General features: G+C 37.5%; 4 protein-coding genes across 6 annotated transcripts; all 4 read right to left on the bottom strand.

Annotated features, from left to right (window-relative positions):
- Nucleotides 1-3291: 3291 nt before the first annotated feature.
- Nucleotides 3292-6161, bottom strand: LOC135434642 (synaptic vesicle glycoprotein 2B). 3 transcript variants are annotated; one of them, XM_064691284.1, is made up of 10 exons: nt 5831-6161; nt 5605-5767; nt 5366-5544; nt 5120-5301; nt 4854-5053; nt 4087-4240; nt 3910-4024; nt 3692-3851; nt 3508-3635; nt 3292-3439 (listed from the first exon to the last, which is right to left on the bottom strand). In XM_064691284.1, exons 1-10 carry the CDS (start codon nt 6054-6056, stop codon nt 3384-3386), a joined length of 1563 nt encoding a protein of 520 aa, XP_064547354.1. In that variant the 5' UTR covers nt 6057-6161; the 3' UTR covers nt 3292-3383. The 3 variants fall into 3 exon arrangements, 2 of the variants coding, with proteins under 2 accessions (XP_064547354.1, XP_064547362.1); XM_064691292.1 differs by lacking the exon at nt 5831-6161 and having other exon boundaries at nt 5607-5748; XR_010437264.1 differs by lacking the exons at nt 3292-3439; nt 3508-3635 and having other exon boundaries at nt 3709-3851; nt 4083-4240; nt 5831-6160.
- A 1325-nt stretch (nt 6162-7486) lies between these two features.
- Nucleotides 7487-11722, bottom strand: LOC135436976 (uncharacterized). The gene is made up of 9 exons (XM_064694770.1): nt 11483-11722; nt 9827-10256; nt 9572-9753; nt 9329-9510; nt 8883-9272; nt 8658-8775; nt 7926-8085; nt 7737-7864; nt 7487-7669 (listed from the first exon to the last, which is right to left on the bottom strand). The coding sequence occupies exons 1-9, from the start codon at nt 11526-11528 to the stop codon at nt 7614-7616; spliced, it is 1692 nt and encodes a 563-aa protein (XP_064550840.1). The 5' UTR covers nt 11529-11722; the 3' UTR covers nt 7487-7613.
- Nucleotides 11723-12533: 811 nt separating this feature from the next.
- On the bottom strand, nt 12534-13531 carry MED7 (mediator complex subunit 7). The gene is made up of 2 exons (XM_064690711.1): nt 13116-13531; nt 12534-13060 (listed from the first exon to the last, which is right to left on the bottom strand). The coding sequence occupies exons 1-2, from the start codon at nt 13443-13445 to the stop codon at nt 12728-12730; spliced, it is 663 nt and encodes a 220-aa protein (XP_064546781.1). The 5' UTR covers nt 13446-13531; the 3' UTR covers nt 12534-12727.
- A 57-nt stretch (nt 13532-13588) lies between these two features.
- Nucleotides 13589-14835, bottom strand: Nup37 (nuclear pore complex protein Nup37). Its single transcript, XM_064690660.1, has 3 exons — nt 14596-14835; nt 14130-14538; nt 13589-14074 (listed from the first exon to the last, which is right to left on the bottom strand). Exons 1-3 carry the CDS (start codon nt 14737-14739, stop codon nt 13659-13661), a joined length of 969 nt encoding a protein of 322 aa, XP_064546730.1. The 5' UTR covers nt 14740-14835; the 3' UTR covers nt 13589-13658.
- Nucleotides 14836-14862: the final 27 nt, after the last annotated feature.

The following is a 14862-nucleotide window of genomic DNA, read 5'->3' as shown; positions in this document are numbered from 1 at the left end:
GCTCTTTAATTAAGTTATGTTTAAATTTTACACACACAACTTTAAACTTTATAAGTATTTGATCACATTTAGCATTTAAATTGCATTTACTCAACAATAAGTTTGAAAGAGGTTAGTGAAAAAATTGTATTACACTTTATTTAATAACATTTGGCTTATACTTATATTTAATTTAACATTTTTCATGTTTGACATTAAACACTTAACACATATCACTGCATTAAACACAGATTAAAATAAACTAAATTTAATTGAATATTTTTTTTTTTTAGATTTTACAAATTTTTTTTTTAAATTTGCTTGCTGAAGTCTTTTGTTTTGTTTAACTCTGCCTTCCGACAGAGTTACGGCTTAGGTACAGTAGTACTACAGCAACATTGAAACACAATCGCAGGGCTTTTTACCGTTAGAGGAGCTCGTGCTTACGCGTGAACTTTCGTGCTACGAGTTCAGCCGACGACTGTCCGCTTTACATTGTGACTACAAAATCTCTGCCGCGAATGCCAAGGCGGAATAGCCATGAGCAAGGCAACATCAACACAGACACAGACGCAGGCATAGCAACATTTGCACAACCTGTTGAGAGAAGTCAGTAATAAATAGCTGTCAGCATGTTGCTAAACATTTATGCCCCTGCAACATTTTATAGCAGCAATACAGAGCGAGACAGAGAGTGAGAGAAAGAGTGAGTTAAAGCGCGTATATGCTAGTGCTCTCTAATTTGCTGGCAGCATTGTTATTGCCGTTTGCACTTATTGCCTTTGGTTTGTGTTTAGGCTGCGGCTGCGGCAAATAAATTTCTCGCTGCGTGTTGATATGATGAATGACCTGTAAATCATTATAGAGGACATGAACAAGGACAGAGGGCAAAAGCGCAGCGCAAACGTGTGGGACGTGCGTCTATTTGTTGTGCTTGTTTGTTTGTGTAATATTCTTGTATTTGTGTTAGCTCAAGTCTGCAAATGCTTAAGTGTGTTTCTCTGTCTGTCTGCCTATCTGGCTGTTTATATGCCCGCGCGTGTGCGTGTGCGTGTGTACACATGTATTTGCACATTTCAGATTATGACTGCCCATTTGGACATTTATACTTGCCCCAGCACCAAGTTTACTCCTACATACCATCTTCTGCACACACACACGTGTCGCCATGTATTCAGCCGCCTCGTAATACGCACGCATATGCATTTTCGGTTTGTTGGTCTATTTTTATGTTGTTGTTTTTGTTGTTACGGTGAGTTTATGGCATACATTTGCTATGACCTGCCCATGACCACGCCCCGTACACACACACACGCACACTCATCATCGCCCGTCCCAAGCATATTTACACATTTTCAGAGGAGCACTCTCTTGTTTATATTCATACTGATTCCAACATGTTTATTATGTTAAATTTATGCGCGTTTGTTGTATTTTGGTTTTATAGAGCGGAGTCTGGGGACACACTTAATGATGCATCTGACGCACACCCCGCCCTCACCATCACCCCTCTCTGCCTGTCTCTCTCTCTTTCACTCTCACTCTCTCTCTCTCTTTTATTTTATGAGGTAAGCAAAATCATAAATTGCTGTCAAAAATTAGCCAATTTTTTTCGCTTTACCAAACGCTTTTTGGCAGGATAATAAATCTTATTTAACGTTATTTCGTGTAGGAAAAGTTCAAAACGCTTTTTGTTGTTGTCTTTAAAGGCTCCACACAATTTGGTATACATTGGGCAACCAGTCTAATCTAATCTTACCTGTATGTTACCACTTCTTTAATAAACTATGTAACGAATAAGTCGAATTGGAATCGATAAAGCACTTCTGCTGCTCATGCTCTGCTCATAGTCAAAAAATCATGAAATTCACAGGAAACCTCTCGACAAGCTCGCATAAATCCATTCGAGATTGCAATTCATTCGGCAAGCAGGGAAACAGAAAAAGGCGGCATAAAGGTAGTACTTATCTAACTTAATACTTATTATACTTTTAAGAAAAGTTCCATTCAATTTTATTCAATTATTAATATAAGTAGATTTTATTAAAAAATTAAATTATAATTTTTCATCCGTGTACTTTATTCCTTTAACAACTGTCTGGAGAAGATATTTCGAAATAGTATTCCAAGACAAATTTCCTTAACTCTATTCGATTTTATTAAAGGCTCTTAGCTGGGCAATCAATTAATTTGGCTGTGAATCCGAAAGGAACTGGCCATGTGCTCGACATCAAAAGCACAAACTATTAATTTAGATTTCATATCAAGCCAAGCAGAGAAAAGAGACGAACACTTGGTGGCTGCCACAAGTCAACATGTGTCAATTACCACTTGACTTTGTTTTGACAGCATGAGAAATGGGTTGCAACTGACAAAGCAAATGGTGGCGCCATCCCGTTAGAATACATATATTTTCACGAAAGATACATACATACATACATATACATTTATACATACATTATGATGGGCATACATTGAGCGAGTCTTGTGTGCAGCCCAGAAGTAGGCAACAAATGGCGACAGAAATTGTCTTAACTAGAGTTTGCTTGATTTATGCGATACAATTTCTGACCAAAAAAAGTTTTCCTTTTCCCTATAATTTAATATTGTTTACTTATTTACATTTACATTGGCAGCCATTCAAGCGCAATTTGAATTCATTTGCTGCATGTGTTAATTAATTGATGACCACAAAAATTGTAATAATATGTCACAGCTGCATGTGGCCACATCTGATATGTGGGGTTTCGGCTCTCTCTCATAAGGGAATATAAATGAATCAACATTTGCTTTGTCGTGGTGATTAAAATGTAATTAGCTTGAATAAACCGCAATACACTCGACTAACTTGATTAATATATCCCATTGTGTGTTTTGGGCAGTAGTTAAAAAAAAATAAAAATAAAACGTACAAATACTTGTTAATGTTCCATTGGATCCATTAAAGTTAGGAACATTTATACAGCTCTTAAATGAAAATTAATAGTATAATTAGAGAATAAGTTTGATTTCTATATCCGTATATTAAAACCATGCCATTTAACAGAGCATCAATATAATATATCGACTCAATAATTAGAATGTGCCCTAGGACCAAAGATTTTCTTTCCTGCAAGTTAGACCTAAACATTAATACCAATTTGAAAGCTTTATATTAATTTAATTTTCTTAATTTAATATTTATTAAATATTTTTGTGTGTTTATATGATTGATCAGTCGGTAAATTAAAGTTGAATATAAAAGATAAACACAATGAGAATAAAAAATATGTGCTCCAATTTGATGTGCATTTGAATTTCTTCGAGTGACAGTTGCTTTGAATTTAATTGTTTTATTTATTATTTATTTTTTTACATATTTTGTATTACTTTATTAAATTGTTGCAACTAGACCAATCAATCAGTTAATTAAGTGACTGTTGAACATCCACTTTCAGGAACAATGAGAATGTAAATGCAACTAAACAAAAGTTAAGAAAAATGCTTATAGCCTGAATATATGGTATACGGATCGATCAAGACACTTACTCGCCATTAGACTGGAAAGCCAAAGGAATGGGGCCCAGCAACGCATTTGTATAAAGAAAGGTAGTAAAATATTTCCCGTAACCGAGCCCAAACGCCCGAATGTCATGATCAGCAATAGAACCATTGTTCTGCAAAGCATAGCCATATTAAGCATTAATTAGTTAATTAAAAACTACAGTAATACCTCATCAATGTGGGAAAGACGACCACACACATGCCAATAACCGTGGACGCACAAATGCCCATGACCGTCAAATAGACCGCGGCCAGCATAAGCGTCGCCAGCGTCGAGGTTGCAAAGTAGAGACCACCCACCAGGAACGTGCATAAAAAGAGACTGACCTCTGTGCGGAATAGACAAAAACATTGGCAAATAATCATATGCAAATTATGGAAACTCACTTAGTATGTGATTGGCGACACCGCGAATGCTAAGCAGGGGGAAGATGAGCAGGAATCCAACTAGGCCAATGCCAGCCACAATAATGTTGTCCCTATAGGTTTCCGGTTGCTGATGCTATACGTGTTGGGTTCATTACTTTAATGCTTGAAACTTTGGTCAATAGACCGCCTACCTACTATGTCGCATTCCTCCCTCGTTGCGGTCGTACCGTTGCGCCGCATCAAATTGAGTCCCAGGACCGCGCACATGCTCCTATCGCTGATTCCCTGCACCTCAAAGGTGTGCATTGTGGCAAAGATCTGTGGCAGCCACAGGCGCACCGAATTCACGCTGTCAATACAAAATTGATGAGCAATCGTAAGCGAGGCAAATTATAGAGATGGACGCGCGACATGTTCGTGAGTGGAGACAAATTTCCCGATACTCGCGAATAGGTTTTTTTTTTAAAGATTAATAGTAAATTTAACATAATTATCGTACATTTCCTCAAGCTCAAAATTTCAAAATTATTCAATTAAAGTTGTTATGGAAATAGAAAAAAGTTTCCTATATGCCTTTTACTCCTACCACATTATCTAGCCCACTATAAGCCAAATTAAAATATTCATTATCATATTATATAAAGAACAATTAATAGTAGCTGTATAAACCGTATAAAATAGAATAAATATTATGGAAATATTCTCATTTTTTTTAAATCTCTGGCATTTAAATTAGATTTGTGGAACTAATAGAAAACTTCTGTTATTTATCATCTATGAAAAAAAAAATAGAAATTAATATTAACTAATATCTTCGAGAGCCTTTTGATATTTGGATATATCCAGGCACTCTGATATAAGAAATTGTTAATTATTAAATTGATGAATAAGATTGAAAATTTCTATGCTAGATACGCATTAATCAAATGCATGTTACGCGCCCATTTCTAAAGTGAATTTACCACATGATTTGGCAAAAGTGCAGGCAATAGACGCGCACGGATAATCCCAGATAGGGACTGGTGCACATGGGCTTCAGTTGTTTCAGGCCATCAATAAATTTACGCTTGGTTTTACGGAAGCGCAGCGCCACCGAGTCGCGTCTGTTCGCATCCTGAACGTCGTCGGTTCGCTCGGGCGTGGCATCCGTCAGAGTTTTGATCTAAACCAGGTTTTTGCCGAATGTATGGGCATAAAAGAACCGATTAAAGACGTATAGCTAACTCACCGGATAGGAGTCGCGGCTCTTGCGCTTATTCACCGCATAAATGCGCTGCAGGGAAGCCAGCGCCTTGCTGTAGTAGCCCTGGGACATAAGGAACTTGGGACTCTCCGGCAGAAAGATGTGCAGAAAGCCACTCAACAGGCTGGGCACTGAGGTGAGCGCCAAAAAGATTTGCCAAGTGTGAACTGCATAGATGGATTTCAATCAAGTCACATTTGGTTTGTCACAATTGTCATTAAATCAACCTACAGCGCAGTTTACCAACAGTAAAGTAAATGTGCACCGGCAGCAGAAAGTAGGCCATAATCGGCAAAGTCAGCGCACCGATGGAAATGCTTAAGCCGACGAACAGCATAATGTAGTGCCTGTGCTGCCTGCCATGGAATTCGGCCAGATAGCTGACGACCACCGCAAATGGACCGCAGATACTGCAAAGAATCAAAAATGGTTTGGATAAGCAGATTATGTGCGAATAGCTCGATACCCACACTAGTCCATCGAAGAACTTAAATATCATCAGCTGCGAGGAGTTTTGACTTAGGGCCGAGCACAGCACACAGATACCATCGATCCAACCGCCAGTGATGAGAACCAGGCGACGTCCCATTGTATCCGCCACAAAGCCCCATGGCATGGCCGAGATAATCATGCCTGCAGCAGAGCAGCAGTCGAATTGTTCCTATACGGGATTCATTTGTGTTCTATATGCCTTACCTGCATAGGTCACAGCATTCATCAGACCCTTGTCCAGCACGGTCAGCTTCAGCTCACACTCCGCTGTTGGCATTACGTACGACATGGACGAGGCGGAGAAGACCATGGCCGATAGACAGGGCATGGCACAGATCATAATGAATACATTGAATAGCCCAAAACCGCATTCAGCAATCGCCGTCTCGAAATCCGCAATTTTGTTACCCGAATCGCCTGCGTGAGCCATCTGAATCGTAAGTTTATATATATGTATATGGGCTTGGTTATAACCAATTCCCACTAAAAGTGACAAAACTAATTTTGAAAATAAACTGTAGGCTGTCTAGGTTCAAACATTTCAAATTTTAAGAAAAATATGCTTGTGCTTAACTATGTAACAGATCGAAGATAAATATATACAAATGTATATTTTCGATCAGGATAACTAATTGAGTTGAACACGAACCAATTTTAGAAATTGCATCAAATAATGATTTCGAATTTGGAACACAAGTATACGCCGTGTACCACAAACGTAACATCGATAAAAAATCGATGTACAAATCGCTAATTCCTGAAATATCAAAATAATCGGATAATAATCCCCAAAGTGATTGGCAAATAACTTTTCCATAGAGTAGAGCTAAATGAAGAAAGAAAAGCACAGCCACTGGCGCATCGCAGCTAGATGCAGGGTATCTCAAAGTCGGGCACTGGCCACGTCGGGTTTCTTAACTGATATTTTTAACTGATAATAACAACTTTCTGCACAATAAATTAATTCCACTATTCAATTATTTCCACATCGTTAGTGCCGCATTATTTGAGTGCACCGATTTCCATACAAGATTTTCCCGACTGCGCCATTATTGAACGCCCGAAATAATTGGTGTTAATGAGATTGGCATATTGAAATTTTCCATATATATTTGTTTTTTATTTTTTTGCTCATCCGCCCAAACATTAAATTTCGCTGTGGGACTTGTTTTCCATATTTGTAAGTTGAATCCATATATGAATTAATTAAACTGTTTGATTAATAATACGTCTCTGGGATTATGCAATAAAATATAATTTACATATTCATTGACTGCAGCGCAATTTTATGTTGATCGATTATGTATGTATATATTCCACAATCCCTTCAATATCCAATCGGCGAAATAATTTCAGCAAATTTATTAAAATTATTTTACATAGCTTAAATGCTCAATATGAATTTCCTGAGTATTTTTTTTGCATGCAATAATAATTTGAATGAATATAAATGTATTATATATTTTTTTTTTCTGTGAAAAAAGTTTTACACTTTCATCTTCAGTTTATGGATTTAATAAATATACATAAATATCTAAACTAGGATCTTGAAGTGGATGACAAATTAGCTTTTGCAAGAGTATAAAAATGTTCGGATTATCTTATCGTAATCTTCAGTTGAAGCAGCTTTTTAGATAAACAACCATTGTAAACATCTAATATATACACTTAATATAGGTATGCAAGGAGATATTGACAAGGATTCTTATTAAAATTTGTTAACAATTGCATAATACAAAATCTGCTGAAATGAAAACTTGACATGCATACATTTTTTATTTCACAGTATATATATATTTATTTGATACGACAAAAGACGAGCACTAAAAAACAATAAACTAAACGAAAAAAATAATATATACACGCTAAGCTATACAATACTTTTTACAAGTTAAGAGCTACAATAAAATAATAAAGTGCAATTGTCCGTAATTGTAATAAAAACGATTTAAAATACAATCCTAAAAGCCGCGCAATATGACAACATTTAAGTAAAGGCCGCTTTTGTGGGATTGGGAATGAAAATTGAGAGCACGGCAGCAACTGCAAATAAAAAAACGTTTAAAAAACAAATACGACAATAAAAAATATTGTAGTTGGGCAAACGTACGCAACATGACGGAGGCGACCATCACAAAGGGCGGCACACAGCCGATCTGTATTAGAACCGGAAAGAGTAGATTGCCGGAGAGAGCGCCCAAGCGACCGCACATCATGGCAGTGGCCACCACCAATGAGCTACAACAAAAGTAAATATCATAAACATAGATCAATCGGCACGTGGAAAAGTGCGTCTTACCGCAACTGGGTGGGAAAGAGCGCGACAACGGCGCCCAGCAGCGAGGAGACGGCAATGCCCGCCACAGTGACAAAGGCCGAAGAAATGACAATCGTCGAGACACTGTTGATGGACCAATAGAGCGCTAGGCCAAGGGCTCCCGATATGAATAGACCGTAAGCTATGTGGAAGTTAAAAAAATATAATTAAAATACAAATTATAATTATAAGTGAAGAAAAGAAATAACTAGAAAGAGTGCTCTAGTCGGGAGTGCCCGACCTGGAGATACCCTGAATCTAGCGCCGAGCTGTCCTTAGAAGCTTTCGAATCTTTCTCTATTCACATGTATTTATTTATTTGGGGAAATGGCGGGAACTATAAAAAAACTGAAATATTCCTAATCTATATATTCCTTAAACTATATAAGAACCTACAAACCAAGTTTGATGTATCCAGCACATATAATCTTTGAGTTATGACTTAAAGACCACGCCCTAAAATAACTTTATTCGATATTATGAAAATTAAAGGAGATTGTTCTATATAGCTATATAGTATAGTGATCATGCCAGCAACAAAAAGATATGCATTTTCAGGACGATAAAACTGAATGGTTAGTTTGCCTGGAAACAGACTTCGGACATGGCTATATCAACTTGGCCTTTGATCAAGAATATTTATACGTAAGTTCTAAAAGGTATACAAATGTAAATAATAATGGATTAAATATAAATAAAAATAATATGACTTACTTAGCAAACGCTTGGCGCCAGCCATACGTATTATAGCTCCAGCAAAGAAATAACCAGCAAATCCACAAGCCGAGACGATAATGTTGTTGATATACATATCCATTGAAATCACTTGGGGCTGTAAGAGAGAGAGAGAGAGAGAGAGAGAGAGAGAGAGAGAACGTCAGAAGGATGCAACAGAGTTAAGAAACAGATCCCTTGACTAGGCTGAACTAATATTCGCACCTCAGAACAGGCATTGTTGTAATCCGACAAGGTCTCAGCTGTTTTATTGACGCTGTACTCGAGTATGGTGCACATGCTGGCCGAGTCGCCATCATTGGCGTGGACAGCCTCATAGTCGGCCATTGAGGCGAACAACTGGGGCAGCCAGAGGCGTATGGTGTTCATGCCCAGAAATATGCAGAACTGCATCGTGTAGCAGTGCATCGAGAGGAGCAGCAGGGGCTTGTGGAACATGGGCTTCATCTGTTGCATGCCGGCACGCAGGCTCTCCAGCAGGGTGCGCGAGGGTCGCTTTGTGGCAGCCTTCTCGGCCGGCTTCTCCTCAATCGTGTAGATAGCCTCGTCCACCTGAGCATCGCGACTGGGCACCTCCAAGACAAGCGTTTTGATCTGTGCAAAGAAAAAAACTGAGAAACTGTGTGATGCCAGGGCGTAAATGTACCCACTGGATAGGTGTCCTTCGGCTTGCCCGTATTGATCTGGTAGATCTTTTGCAGCACCAGCAAGGCTTCCGCATTGCGGCCCTGTGCCATTAAGAATCTGGGACTCTCGGGCATTAGCCACATTATGAGACCGCTTATCAAACTGGGCAGACCGCATATAAACAAAAAGATCTGCCAGTTGTGAACTGAAATGAACACAAAGTGCAGTAAATAAAATGATCATATATACACTCGCCCTCAACTTACTCTTAAGACTGCCAAAGAAGACAAAGTCCCAGTCCCGGGGAAAGGTGGCCCAGGCCAGCATGGGCAGCAGCAATGTGGAGGCGCTTGTTATCATGCCCACAACCATCAGCACATGAGATCTGTGCTTGGGTCCATGCATTTCCGTCAGATACGTGAAGAGCACCGCTGCCGGGCCGTTGACACTGTAAGCCAACAATTAGATTTTACCATTATCTCTCAACTAAATAAATAACATAGATAGCGCCAGTTACTTACATAAGTCCACCGAGAAACTTGAACGTCACCAGCATTATAAAGTTTTGGCTCAGCGAGCTGCCAAACACACAAATCGAGGTCAACAAATAGCCATAGACGAGCACCTTGCGACGTCCCTTCGTATCGGCCAAATAGCCCCAGGGTATGGCCGATATTATCATGCCCGCATATGCACAAGCATTCAGTACGCCCTTATCGGTTAATGTTAAATGAAGATCACACTCGGCTATAGGCAATATATACGACATCGTCGACGACTCGAACATATTCGCGCAGGTCGCCGGTATTGCCATTATCAGCAGTATCAGATTGAAGCGTCCAAAGCCAGATGCTATCATAGCCTTGTCAAAATCTGCTGGCTCATCCTCTGGAGCGCCCGATGTGGCCACCGCAGTGCTGTTCGAATTGCCATCTGTATCGGTATCGGAGTCTGCAAAATTGTTGGATTCAAATATTAACCCATTAATTTTTGTTTATTTTGTTTTTTTTTTTTATTGAGAATCTGGCTGTGCAGTTTTTTTATATTCTTTAATTTAGAATTAGTAATATAATATCCTTTTTAAACAATTCACCAGCATCATATTTTTTTAATTGTTGCTTAATATTCCAAGAAAGCATATCGTTTAAATATTTTGCAATTTTTTTCAATTCCTGGTTTATCTTTATAAATTTATATAGTTTTTTTTATTTGATAAAACACAATTTTAAGATATCTTTATTCTTTTTTACGATACAATAAACTTTTGTTTAACTTCGATTATAATTTTAACAAGTCATTGTTTAGTTTTTATTTTTTAATAATTTAAAATAAATAATAATATATCCTTTTTCAACAATTCACCATTGTTACTCAATATTCCAATAAAGCATATCACTTAAATAGTTTCCAATTTTTTTCAATTCCTGGTTTATCTTTATAATTTTAAAGGGGTTTTTTTTATTTGATAAAACACAATTTTAATCTGTCTTTATTCTTTTTTACGATATAATAAACTTTTGTTTAACTTCGATTATAATTTTAACAAGTCATTGTTTAGTTTTTATTTTTTAATAATTTAAAATAAATAATAATATATCCTTTTTCAACAATTCACCAGCATTATATTTTTTTTAATTGTAGCTCAATATTCCAAATATTTTGCAAATTTTTTCAATTTTTGGTTTATCTTTATAAATTTATATAGTTTTTTTATTTGATAAAACACAATTTTAAGATATCTTTATTCTTTTTTACGATACAATAAACTTTTGTTTAACTTCGATTATAATTTTAACAAGTCATTGTTTAGTTTTTATTTTTTAATAATTTAAAATAAATAATAATATATCCTTTTTCAACAATTCACCATTGTTACTCAATATTCCAATAAAGCATATCACTTAAATAGTTTGCAATTTTTTTCAATTCCTGGTTTATCTTTATAAATTTAAATGGTTTTTTTTTATTTGATAAAACACAATTTTCATCTGTCTTTATTCTTTTATACTATATAATAAACTTTTGGTTATCTTCGATTAGAATTTGAACAAGTCATTGTTTAGTTTTTTATTGAAATTTATAAATATTGCAATTATTAACGCTCGCCTTAGTTCACATTTTCCTTTTATAATGTTATTTTCTTTTTTGTAAGTTATAGATCACATTTCAAGCATTACCTTTTGCTTTGTCGCGGTTGACACTTTCAATATTGTTCTCGGCCATATTTTTGTACTATACGATTCCTTATGGTTGATTTGAATATCACAATTTCTATTAATTCAGTAATTTATGGCACCAGTCAATTGAAAATGTCCAGTTTCGTTATTGAAAGGCGCACAACAATTAATAGTTACAAATTATACTATATAGTTATTAATTTATCACAAATGTTTCACGATTTCCGAGCACTTCGCGTGTCAGCTAGAAAATGATTCGCTCTTATGAATGACACTTGGTTTTTATCATCTTGTGCAGTGGAAAATTGAAGATTCATTTAAATTTTACACTTTCTTATCATAGATTTCACAGCGTCAACATGCTTTCGTCGTCGTTGCCATAAAGATAATAATCACATAAAAATTTATTTAACCCACTGAAAGCGTTGTATTTAAATTCCCCTACGCATTCAGCTTATTTACATTGTATTATATTCATTTAAATAATAAATATAGTCTAAAAATTCAACAGAAAAAAAGGGGTATGGGCAGGTTAATAATCAATGTAAATAATTTACAAATATGTATTTTATAAAATCAAAATTAATTTAAAAAACTACAATTCTTGGCCTAGCATGGGCTAAACTAAATAGGTATTTTGTCTAGCCATTCTCCAGTCTTATGCAGAGCCTTAACAACGCTTGGCTTATCAGTGTGAGCCCCAAGCAATGATAAGCTATAAGGTAGCAACTACGATAGCTTTGGATAACTGACGTTTCGGGGGGCTGGGGAGCACGTGTTAAGCACGGCGTGTGCTGACTTAGCAGTTATGAATGTTTACCAAACTACTTACATGATTTGTTTATTAAAGAATAACAATAGCCATAAAAATATAAATAAATGCTTGGCCAGGCAACATTATTGTTTCAAAAGATACGTCATCAAGATGGTGAAATCCCATTGTGGATAGTAGCTTGTAGCTACTCATGATAGGGTGCACGACATATTCTGATGACAAATTTCGCACATTTTAGGATTCGGCAATGACTGTCAGAAAGAAGAATTTAATGAATGCAGTTTACATGTCGCTTATTTCAATGTGTATTATAAACATGTTCTAGAAAATATAATAAATTTATTTCTTATACATCTAATTATGGTACAGTTCTTTTTATATATATATTTCAGGTAAGCCTAGGCAGATTTGCTAGACCGACAATATATCTCTCCAGCATATATATATATATATATATAGATGTCTGTGTCTCAGTCAATGGCATCCACCAGCTTGCACATCATGCGATCATGCTGATAGCTGGGATCGTTTTTAGCCGCTGCATTTGAATCCAAGGGATCCACTTCCATTTTGACTTTGGCGCCGCCATGCTCATCCTCGTCAAATAGCGTGGGCAGTGCGGAGAAGGCGCTGTTGACAATATCACGAACACGTTCCAAGTGCTTTTGAAAACGCGTGGCCGTCTCCACGCGTTGCCTTTTCTGCATTTCCATCATTACACGCAAAGTTTCGCGCGCCTGATGGGGTCTGAACTCATTCAATAAATGATGCATATTTACAAAGAGCAGACTCAGGTCATCAATCTGTACATAGAAAACATATTAATTATATGTAAATAACATGGACTTATCTACACACTTTCTCTGTACGCCTGGGACTGTCCGGATTTAATATCAAAAAGTCAATAAGATCCAAAAAATTGACGAGCAGCGAGTGATTCAGCTTCTTGAGCTCCTTGCGACGGTCAAAGTGAATGGGTATGAGACGTTTGATGTTCTGCGATTCCAGAGAGCGTATCATCTCGTCGTTGTTGTACTGTATGCCAAACATGCTGTACACTTCATGTTGTGATGGCGGCGGCGGCGGACGCGGTGCCCGATTTCTCCTTATGTTCTCCTCCGTGTAGTTGCTGATGTACCGCTCCGGCGGCATGGGCAAACTAGAAACCTGTGTTTCAGGGGTCGACATCTTGCGCGTCTATTTTTATAACCAGTAGCACTTTTGGGATGTGTTTATTTTATTAAAAACAAATAAAAAAAATACATTGCTGGCAGTGTGACCGTTGGCGAAAATCAGTAAAAATACCCAAACAAAAATACCGAACCTAAATCTAATATTAAAATACCAACTTTGAAAAAATCTTTATTATGATTCTCTACACATTAGGTTTTTAGTTCCTGATTATTTAATTTGGACCTTCCAAAAATACAATTTTTTATCAGATGCTGCACTTATGTAAGGCAAGCGATGGTGCCAAGCCAGACCACCATAGGTTTTCAGTGGCGACTCAACTAGCGGCACCGTTGACTTTGCCACAAAAACTTTCAACGTAAGATCCGGACGACCAATGCTGGCCATTGCGATCTCTGTGCTGCCTGGAGCGAAGCGCACAATGCGACCGCCATCTTCGTGCACCTGCTTTATATCGGCTGGGACAAATGGACGGCTCAGATCCCAAGTGACAATATCTCCGCCAGCCAAAGCCGTTACAAACAGCCTGTTGCTGTTTGCCCAATCCGCGGACATGAGCGGAAATTTCGGCGATTCAACGGACACAACTGTTTGCTTGCTGCGCACATTATACAAATGGATAATACCTAAAGGCAAGTGTGTTAATAGTAGCTCCAATGTACAATCATAAGTAATCCATACCACGCTTCTCAGCCACAAGCACTTTGTTGGGATCCTCCGGATGGTTTTTAATTGATACACCCGCCGATGACAAGCAGAAGGTGATAACGTTCTCAAAAGTCGTTGTGATGTTCCAAAATTTGCAGGTGAAGTCATCGCTCACAGAAGCAAGGAGCTCGCCTTCGCAGACCCAGGCAATGTCGTTCACATAATTGCTGTGTCCTCGCAAGGATTGCACGCTGCTAAACTGATTTAGGTTTGTGTGGAAAAGTGTCATGCCGCATTTCCCAATCGAGGCGCAAATGGTTACTTTGTTTGGCGTGCAATTCAGAGAGGTATCTGGCGAGAAGGCGATCTTGTGACAGCGTGCGTCTTCATCTGGTATCTCCATGTCCTGTAAATGATTCCACACGAAATCGCCACTCTCCTCCTAAGCATAATAAAATAAGAAGTTCTATGTTATGAATATTGTATTTCTTGTACTTGCCGGCAAACTAATTAAAATCAACGAGAGGTGTTTTTGTTGAGCAACACAGATCAGGTTGTAGGCAAAGTCGTTTTCGCATATTTCGTAGCAACTGATGGCTTCTCCCATTAATATGCTGTGATCGGGATCTGTTACTGTTCGCATTTTTATTTATATTATTAATAATGTAAAAGATGCAACAAATTGCCGGCGCCAATATGTTTACGCATGTGTTGGTTAATTTCGCTTTAGATTGCCACAAGTTGGCAGCCTTTTGATTTGACAACA

This window comes from Drosophila montana, unplaced genomic scaffold (assembly GCF_035044405.1).
Source record: "Drosophila montana isolate Dmon_TW-CO22-7 unplaced genomic scaffold, ASM3504440v1 contig_1505_1, whole genome shotgun sequence".
Classification (NCBI taxonomy): Eukaryota; Metazoa; Arthropoda; class Insecta; order Diptera; family Drosophilidae; genus Drosophila; species Drosophila montana.
Note: the sequence above shows the minus strand (reverse complement) of the source record. Positions and strands in the feature narration are given on the sequence as shown.